The sequence below is a fragment of the Bison bison genome, unplaced genomic scaffold, assembly GCF_000754665.1.
Source record: "Bison bison bison isolate TAMUID 2011002044 unplaced genomic scaffold, Bison_UMD1.0 scf7180017864285, whole genome shotgun sequence".
In the NCBI taxonomy this organism is placed as follows: domain Eukaryota; kingdom Metazoa; phylum Chordata; class Mammalia; order Artiodactyla; family Bovidae; genus Bison; species Bison bison.
Window position 1 is genome coordinate 2,148,856 of NW_011494857.1, and position 9,980 is coordinate 2,158,835.

General features: G+C 48.4%; 1 protein-coding gene across 1 annotated transcript; it reads left to right on the forward strand.

Moving 5' to 3' along the window:
• Positions 1-608: 608 nt before the first annotated feature.
• GPR32 (G protein-coupled receptor 32) lies at positions 609-1,573 on the forward strand. Its single transcript, XM_010849734.1, is given in 2 exon segments — positions 609-1,535; positions 1,538-1,573. Coding segments are annotated over 2 exon segments (963 nt in total).
• Positions 1,574-9,980: the final 8,407 nt, after the last annotated feature.

Below are 9,980 nucleotides of genomic sequence, written 5' to 3' on the forward strand. Positions count from 1 at the left end.
TATTTGATTTTGATCAGTCTCCAATGTCTTCAAACAATGGACTGACGTTTTAATGTTTTTGGCCAGAATGTTATAATTTTTTAATGTCAGACTGTCTGACGAAGCTACTCTGACATAAACGAAAGTCAGAGGCCACTTCTTTTTTTCTTTTGTATTCCTTTTTTCCACAGGGCTTGCAGTCTTCTAAAATAGTACATTCCGGATTTCTTTAGTCTATGCATCATGTTTCCATTCTGACACCCTCTTTAGGATGTAAGTTCTATGACGGCCTGCTTTGTTATGTGATTCAGTTCCAATTATCTAGCAGTATCAGAGTGACATGACAGGCAGTCAATAAAATATATATTGAATTGGTGGACTTCCCAGGTAGTCCAGTGGATAAGACTCTGTACTCTTAATGTAGGGAGACCAGGTTTGATCCCTGGTCATGGAACTAGATCCCACATGCCACAGTTAAGACCTGGCACAGCCTAAATAAATTTAAAAAAATGTTTTTTAAAAAATGTATTGAATCAGAGAAATGAATGGAGGGGTCTCGGAGGGGGCTCTGGGGCTCTGAAAAGCAGTGAAATGTAGCCCTGACGTGTGGTCCTTCGTCCTCTAGAAGGATGACTCCTACCTCCGAGACCGAGTGCCAGCCTGAGAGGATCCAGGGCCTCCACCAGCTGACCATCGCTGTGCTGTCTGTGTTCTTTGCAGTCGGTGTGGTGGCCAACGGGCTGGTGCTCTGGATGATGGTTTTCTGAATGCCTCGCGCTGTTACCACCATCTGGTTCTCCCACCTGGCCTTCGCAGACTTCATGGCCTTACTGCCCTTGCTGATCACCATATATAGCTTGGTCACTGGCCAGTGGCCCCTCACAGCTGCAGCCTGCAAGCTCTACATCACCTTCTTGGCCATCAGCTTCTTCACCGGCATCTGGTTCCTGGTCCTCATCTCCCTGGACCGTTGCATCTCCGTTGCTTACCCGTTCTGGTCCCGAAACCACCGCACCATGCAGCGAGCAGTCTGGCTGGCTGGGTGTGTGTGGCTCCTGGCTCTTGTCACTTGCTCTCCAAACTTGATTTTCCAAGACGTTGAAAAACAGAAGGGATGTGAATACTGCAGCTTCAAGTTTACCACAAGGGCTAGGAATGACTCCAAGGCTGAGGAGGAGAGAGTCGCGGTGACCCTCATCCACATCCTGCTGGGCTTCTTGGTGCCCTTGGCGATCATCGGTACCTGTGCCTACTTCATCCGCACCCGGCTTCGGCAGGAAGGGTGTGCCCATGCCCGCCGGCGAAAGAGGCTGCTGCTCATGCTGCTGAGCGCCTTTTTCGCCTTCTGGTTCCCGTTTAACATGGTGCTGGTGGCCCGACTGTGGCAAGCCAGAGATAAGTTGCGGCCCATCCTCTGGGCTACCTTCTCCCGGGGTTGTTTCAACAGCTGCCTCAACCCTTTCCTGTATGTCTTCATTGGCAGAGATTTCCAAGAGAAGTTTTTCCAGTCTTTACCTTCTGTCTTGGCCCGGGCATTTGGCGAGGAGGGGTTTTTCAATCAGCCTGTCCCCAAGGTGAAGCCCCCAGGGGATGATGGGAACCTTCAGATACAAGCTGGAAGCCCTCCTGCTTAGTTTGCAGCTCCTTCCCCAGGCTGACTTCTGAGACTCTGCCAAATCCTGCCTCTTCTTTCAGGAAGTCTTCCTGGCAATCTCTTATCTAAATCTCTCCATTAGAAACATCTAGTTCCCCTCCCCCCCGCCCCGCCCCTGCACCAAAATCTATTTCACCTTCCTTTATAGTGAGACTCCTACTTGTTTCAGGCTAATCACAAGGTTAGTCAAGAAAAAAAAGGCTTCATTCCCCAGTGTCCCTTGCAACTAGAGATGGCCCTGTGACTACTTCCTGCCAATAGTATGTGAGTGAAAGTAATCAATGTAACTTCCTTGAAGTGCCCTTAATGGAAGGTGCCTGCCCTCCATTCCTCCATTTCACCCTTTCCATTGTCTAGAATGAAAGTGTATCATTAGCTTTGCAGTGTAAAAAACATCTCCAAATCTAGAGGCTTGAAATAATAACCTTTTGTGATTTCTTTGGGTCATCACCTTGGGCAGGGCTCAGCTGAGCAGTTTTCTGTTTTGGCTGGGCTTCCTCAGACATTTGTGGTCAGCTATGGATGTGAGAAGGCAATGGCACCCCACTCCAGTACTCTTGCCTGGAAAATCCCATGGATGGAGGAGCCTGGTGAAGCCCATGGGGTCACTAAGAGTCGGACACAACTGAGCGACTTCACTTTCACTTTTCACTTTAATGCATTGGAGAAGGAAATGGCAACCCACTCCAGTATTCTTGCCTGGAGAATCCCAGGGACGGGGGAGCCTGGTGGGCTGCCGTCTATGGGGTCTCACAGAGTCGGACATGACTGAAGTGACTTAGCAGCAGCAGCAGCAGCGTGGATGTGAGAGTTGGATCTTAAAAAAGGCTGAATGTCACAGAATTAATGCTTTCAAACTGTGGTTCTAGAGAAGCCTCTTGAGAGTCCCTTGGACTGCAAGGCAATCAAACCAGTTAATCCTAAAGGAAATCAAACCTGAATATTCATTGGAAGGACTGATGCTGAAACTGAAGCTCCAATACCTTGGCCACCTGATGTGAAGAGTCGACTCATTAGAAGACCCTAATGCTGGGAAAGATTGAAGGCAGGAGGAGAAGGGGATGACAGAGGATGAGATGGTTGGATGGCATCACCAACTCAATGGAGATGAGTTTGAGCAAACTCTGGGAGATAGTGAAGGACAGGGAAATCTGGTGTGCTGCAGTCCATGGGGTTGCAAAGAGTTGGACCACGACTGAGTGAACAACAACAAATGGGTCAGCTAAGTGAGGGTTTCTGGGAGGAGTGGCTGGCCTTCAGCTAGGATGGTGGAGTTGTTCAAGCCATGTGTTAATATTTCTCATCGTCCTGCAGGCTGACTGGGTTTTTTTTCACATGGTGGCTGGGAAGGGTTGCAAGAGTCGGAGGGGAAGCCTAAGATCTACACTTGACACTTTGCTCAACGTGACTGGCTTCAAGGGGTAGGAAAAAAGATTCCACCTCACAATGGGAAAATCTGCAAAGTGACATTGTAAAGGAGCATAGATACAGAAGAACATGCAGAACCAGGGCCATTTTTGCAATCTGCCATGGAATCTGTGCTGGTGAACTGTATGGAAAATGACATGTCCCCATACTGGCCCTGGAATACTTAACATCCATGCCGTGAAGAGAGAGATTTCCATTTCTAGCTCATTGAAGTGGTGGTTGTTTTGTGTGTCTGTTACAGCTGCTGAATCTATTCCTTAACTATTATGCTTCCAACCTCTGAACTTGTGTGAGCGACATAATAAATCTCCTTACTGTCAAAGCCCTTTGGAGTCAGGTTTTCTGTTACTGGAATCCAATAGCAGCCTATTGATACATATAATAAATACTCCTTTCTAGGAAAAGAAATCCTAGTGGTCGGTCACAGGGGACCATTCCCTTGCTTCTAGGTAGAGGCAAACTTTTTTTTTTTTCACCCAAATCAAAAGCAATAATCCTACTTGTTTGTAATCAGAAGCACGAGCTCTGGTCCTGCTTTGACTAGCCCTGTGAACTCCCCACCTGGAGCCTCAGTTCTCTCAACTCGGTGAAATGAGACCAAATGCTTTCCTATTTCACAGATGGGGAGAGGATGAAACCATACAATGTCTGAGCATCAGGAAGGATAGAAGCACCTTAAAAATAAGTTGGGAAATCAGTTTATCAGAAAAATAAAACTTTAAGATAATGTGGGCACATAGTAAAAAAAAAAAAGAAAAGAAAATGAGTGGCTTCCGTGGTGGTCCAGTGGTTAAGGATTCGCCTGCCAACGTAGGTGACTCGGGTTCGATCCTTGGTCCTGGAAGATCCCACGTGCCGCAGAGCAACTAATCTCGTGCGCCACAACTACTGAGCCTGCGCTCTAGAGCCTGGAAGCTGCAAATACTGAGTCCACCTGCCGCAACTACTGAAATTCTCGCACCTAGAGCCCACGCTCTGCAACAAGAGAAGCCACCGCAATGAGAAGCCCGCTCACGGCCGCAAAGAGCAAGCCCCGCTCACTGCAACTAGAGAAAGCCCGCAGACAGCGATGGAGATCCAGCACAGTCAAAAATAAATACATGAACCTTTAAAAAAAAAGATGAAAAAAATGATTCTCCCCCTCCTTCCAGATCCTCCATTCCCTCTTCTTTTCGCTAGAGACTTGTCAGTTCTTGTGTATCCTTCCAGATATCCTAGGTAAGGCTGCATAAGCATTTTTAAACAGAGCATGTGTGTATGTTATCTTACATTGTGGGTGTGCATGCGTTTCATTAAAAGTGTATCTTGGAAATGCTTGGATGTAAATACAGCAGGTCTGACGTTATTTTTCAGTGCTGGTGGGCAAGTGTTTCCTGTATATACTGTGACCACAGGTATTTCACCAACCCACTACTGATGAGCATTTAGGTTGCTTTGAGTATGCTTCAGTGATATCTTGGAAACTTTAAATTATTCCATGTTATCCACATTTTGAACAACACAGAAACCGGAGTGGAAGAACTGATATATCGTGAACTGAACATCTGTGCATGAGTTTGGGCCGTCTCCAGGAGCTGGTGATGGACAGGGAGGCCTGGCGTGCTGCGATTCATGGGGCCGCAAAGAGTCGGACACGACTGAGTGACTGAATTGAACTGAACGTCCATGCAATGTTGCATTACGGAGTGGAGCACCATCAGCAACCCCAGCATCCCTCTCCCTCTCCCTCCCAACCACCCCTCCATCTGCTTCAGAGATAACCTCTATCCCAACTTTTAAAATAAATCTTAAAAAAAAATTTTTTTTTTTTGGCCGCACTATGCAACATGTGGGATCTTAGTTCCCTGACTAGGGACTGGAACTATGCTCCCTGCCTTGGAAGCTTGGAGTCTTAACCACTGGACCACCAGTGCATGCATGCTAAATTGCTTCAGTCATGTCCAACTATGTGAGACCCCATGGACTGCAGTCCGCCAGGCTCCTCTGTCCATGGGATTCTCCAGGGAAGAATACTGGAGTAGGATGCTATGCCCTCCTCCAGGGGACCTTCCCGACCCAGGGATCAAACCCACATCTCTTATGTCTCCTGCATTGGCAGGTGGATTCTTTACCACTAGTGCCACCTGGGAAGTCCCTAAATCTTTTCTCTCTTTCTCTCTCTCTCTTTTTTTTTTTTTGACTTGCTTTTTTCCTCTAAATTTTTTCATTTGAAACAGCTCAAATCTACCACTACAAGAATAATACAGTATAACTTGCAACTAAATTTATCAAACGTTAGTATTTGCCCATGTCCATATATTTTCTCTTCCATTCTCTTTCCCTCTCCCCACTACTTTCTCATCTGTGTATCTCTCTATTGCTTCTATTTCTGTCTTTCTCTGTCAGTGTCTCCTCTCTCTCTACTTCTCTGTGTATCTTTCTCTTTAAACATACACCCATCTGTCTATCTAATCTCTCCACACACACACTTACACACTGAGACGTATCCGCCCTGATGAACAGACCCGCAGGGAGATTGTGAAGTCTGGGAGGCCAAGGGAAGAAGCCCACAGCACAGCTGCTCTCTCTTGATGGATTCAGTGGTCAGAGGCACCTCTAGCATATTCTGAAACTTTTGAAAGTAGGGACAGACATCATGCTATTTTATCTGCACGTTCTGTAATCTGAGTCTCCTAAGGATATCCATAATATCATCACCACCCTCAAGAACTTTAACACTGATATTATCTAATTAACAATCCACATTCAGACTTCCCCGGCCTTATAGTGGATAGGAATCTGCCTGCCAACGCAGGAGACACAGGTTCGATTCCCAGTCTGGGAAAATTCCACATACGCTGAGGAGCACCTAAGCCCATGAGCTAGAACTACTGAGCCGATGTGCAGAAACTACTGAAGCCCATGCGTCTAGAGCCTGTGCTCCACAACTGAGGAAGGCACTGCAAGAAGCCTGCACGTTGCAAGGAAGAGTAGCTCCGTTTGCTGCAACTACAGAAAGTCCACATGCTGCAAAAAAAGAAAGAAATGAAACCAATTCACATTTGAAATTTCCTAGGTGTCTCAATAACGAACTTTATGTCCTTAAAACAAATCAGAGTCCTGCAAAGATATTCTCCGCTTTCCTCAAGAATAGACTGAGTCAGAAACTTAGCACAGGTTGATTGCCAAAAGCAGAAACAATACAGGCCACATCCACATTTAGAAATTAATAACAAGGAATAACCACAAGCATTCAAATGTCTCGTACATTTCAAAACACCCTCTAAGTAACTCCTGGGCTAATAGGAAGAATAAAACTGGAGGGTCATTTATTTAGAAATGAGCATGTGTGTGTGTGCTGAATCGTATCTGACTCTTTGCGACCCTTTAGACTGTCACCTACTTTGCGGGTGGATTCTTTACCTGCTGAGCCATCCGGGAAACCCTTAGAAGTGAGCACATAACACTGCAAAACTTGTGAAGAGGGGCCAAAGTTGAACTCTGAGGAAAAGCTATAGCTGCAAATGAGAATTAGGAAAAATGCTCACAGAAATGAAATGAACAAAACAACAGTCTAGAAAAAGAGCAATAAAGCAAATGCACTATAATTTTTTAAAAAACAAATTTTATTTTTCATAGGAGGAATCATTATTATTAATTTGCCATGTGGCCTGCGGGATCTTAGTTGCTTGACCAGGGATTGAACCTGTGCCCCCTGCATTGGGAGGGAGAAGTCTTAGCATCTGAACCACCATTCCTGAGTTTCCAGTCCCTGAATGCACTAACATTTGAAAGAAAGCATGGATAGATATTAATGCAGAAATTAACAAAAAAAGAAAAGAAGTGGTTAATATAAAGGTGGCACTGGTGGTAAAGAACCCGCCTGCCAATGGAAGAGATGTTAAGAGAAGCCAGTTTGATTCCTGGGTGGGGAAGATCCCCTGGAGGAGGGCATGGCAACCCGCTCCAGTATTCTTGCCTGGAGAATCCCTTGCACAGAGGAGCCTGGCGGGCTGCAGTCCATGGGGTTGCTAAAAGTCAGACACGACTGAAGTGACTTACCACACATGCATAAAGAAATTTTGCATGCAAAGAGCTGACTCATTGGAAAAGACCCTGATGCTGGGAAAGATTGAAGGCAGGAGACGGGGATGACAGAGGATGAGATGGTTGGATGGCATCACCGACTCGATGGAAATGAGTTTGAGCAAGCTCTGGGAGTTGGTGATGGACAGGGAAGCCTGGCGTGCTGCAGTCCATGGGGTCGCAAAGAGTTGGACACAACTGAGCGACTGAAGTGAACTGAACTGATAAAGAAATTGGTTCTTTCTCTCTCTCCTACAATAGCATCCTGTTACATGCCTACCTGTGTAGGTTGGTGAACGCTCCATGAAGGCAGGGTGGCATGAGTGAAGTCACTCAGTTGTGTAGGACTCTTTGCGACCCCATGGACTGTAGCCCACCAGGCATGGAATTTTCTAGGCAAGAGTACTGGAGTGGGTTGCCATTTCCTTCTCCAAGGGATCTTCCCAACCCAGGGATGGAACCCGGGTCTCCAACGTCGCGGTCAGACGCTTTACCGTCTGAGCCACCAGGGACTGGCCGCGTGTAGCTGGGTGACACCGTCAAGAAGCTTTCATTCCCTACACCTCAGTTTCCGTCTACGTGAAATGGGAACAGAACGCACCGCCCTCAAAGAGTCACTGCGTTGATTAGGCGCGTTACTGTGGGTAAGGCGCTCAGTTCCGTGCCTGGCACCGCAGGGGTGGGGGGGTGACGTATTTGGTATCATCAATCTTGTCATCTGTTGTTAGAATAGATCTTTCCTCAGGGACGGGCAGGGTCAGCGGGCGTGTTAGATGTTGCTAGCAAGACTCCACCGGGAGCTCGGAAAGGCGGTTTGCTGGAGCTTGCCAACGCAACCGCGAAGTCAGCCTCTTTGATCTCCGCCTTCTCAGAGGAGAATAGTGGGATCCGGGCGAGGTTTTTAATTTGCATTGATTTCCTAATGAAATCGGTTAAGCAGTTTTCCGAGGAGACTCTGTGGTTTTCACAGCAGCTGCAGGACTCTCCTGGGGAGATTGTTGTCTTTGATCAGGAGAGCCCGTCCTGGTGGGCGAGGTGGGTTTTGGGGGCGAGGCCTGGCTTGGGAATCGGCATTTCCTTGTTCAGCCTCCGTGAAGAGGGGCAGAGGGAAGTGGAGGATGCCCCAAGCCTCGGATTCTCACTCTGTCAAACAGGGACTGAAATCCTGCTAAAAAGATTTCTATGAGGATCCAAGAGGGCGATTCACCCCTTGATTCATCCCATAAGTATGAGCTCACAGGTGTTGAGCGTGTCCTGGACACCAGGTCCTAGTGCAGAGCTTTACAAACAAGAGAATTCCAGCAACTTGATCCTATGAGGGCGATCGGACGATTATGCCCCCTTGATGAGGAAACGAAGCCCAGAGAAGTAAAGTAACCTATCAGAGGTCACACAGCAAGTAAATGATACTCAAGACTTGAGCGGTCTGACTCCACTAGTCCGCCCGCTTATGTTTATTGAATGCCTGTCAGATGAAGGGCGTGGTTCTAGGCACTAAAAATAAAAGGTGAAGAAGAGGGACTTCCCTGGTCATCCAGGGGCTAAGACTCTGTGCCCCCAGTGCAGGGGGCATGGGTTTGATCTCTGGTTGGGGAACTAGATCCCACATGCCACAACTAAGACCCTGTGCCTGCGAGTGTGCTAAGTTGCTTCAGTCGTGTCTGACTCTCTGCGACCCTATAGACTGCAGCCGGCCAGGTTCCTCTGTCCATGGGATTCTCCAGGCAAGAATACTGGAGTGGGTTGGCACACTTTCCTCCAGGGGATCTTCCTCACCCAGGGATCAAACCCGCAAATCTTACGTGTCCTGCATTGGCAGGCCGGTTCTTAACCACTAGCGCCACCTGGGAAGCCCAAGACCCTGTACAGCCAAATCAATAAATGTCTTTTTCTTCCTGAATTGTGAAGGCACAGACATCCCTGTGGGGGGAGGGGGGGCGGGGCTGACATTCAAGGGGGAGGGGCCAACATTCCAGGGGCGGGGCTATGGTTCCACCCTTGAGAACCCACAGCCTCCACCTCCACCCCATGCTGCCACGCTCTGTTCCCACAAAGTACCGACCGAGCACACAGTAGGTATAAATCTCTGCCATTCCCGGGGATTCGGGTATGCCTGCCAAGGCCGTAGCCTCTGCCCTCACACAGCTCCCAGCCTAGGAAAGACAAGCCTGAATAGTAGGATTGCACAGAAAGAGACTTACCCCCCAGTCAGGAGGGAGGCAGTTACGGCATGCTTTTAATCAGTACCTCTGTGTCTCTCAGCACCCAGAGATGGGAGGCGGTGCCCCCGATCTGGCCTGGTTTGAGACGTTCCCAGCCGTGGGAGACAGACAGACTGTCATCACATGTCGGAAAATAGGTGTCAGAAGACTGCTCACCCCCTTGACACCTGAAACCTTCTTCCCTCCGCGGCTGCCGAGTCATAGGTTCTGTTCCTGCTGACTGAGCACCCGAATCCTTTCCAGTCCTCGTGCAGCCTGACTGGGGTAGAGACTTCCTCGCCCGAGGTCTCAGCTGGGGTCAGGATGTCAAGGATCGGGTTCAAACTCAGCACCGTGGGCGACACGGTGAGCCATGCTGTGGGTCTCCGGCTGCCCATTCTTGTTCGTGTGGAATAAAGTGAAGGCACGACAACGTGACAGTCTTACACCCTTGTCTGTTTCATTGTGTCTGTGTCCTCCGTGGGCTTCCCAGGTGGCGCTAGTGGTAAAGAACCTGACTTCCAATGCGAGAGACATAAGAGATGTAAGTTCGGTCCCTGGGTCGGGAAGATCCCCTGGAGGAGGGCATGGCAACCCACTCCAGTATTCTTGCCTGGAGACTCCCCATGGACAGAGGAGCCTGGGGGGGGGGG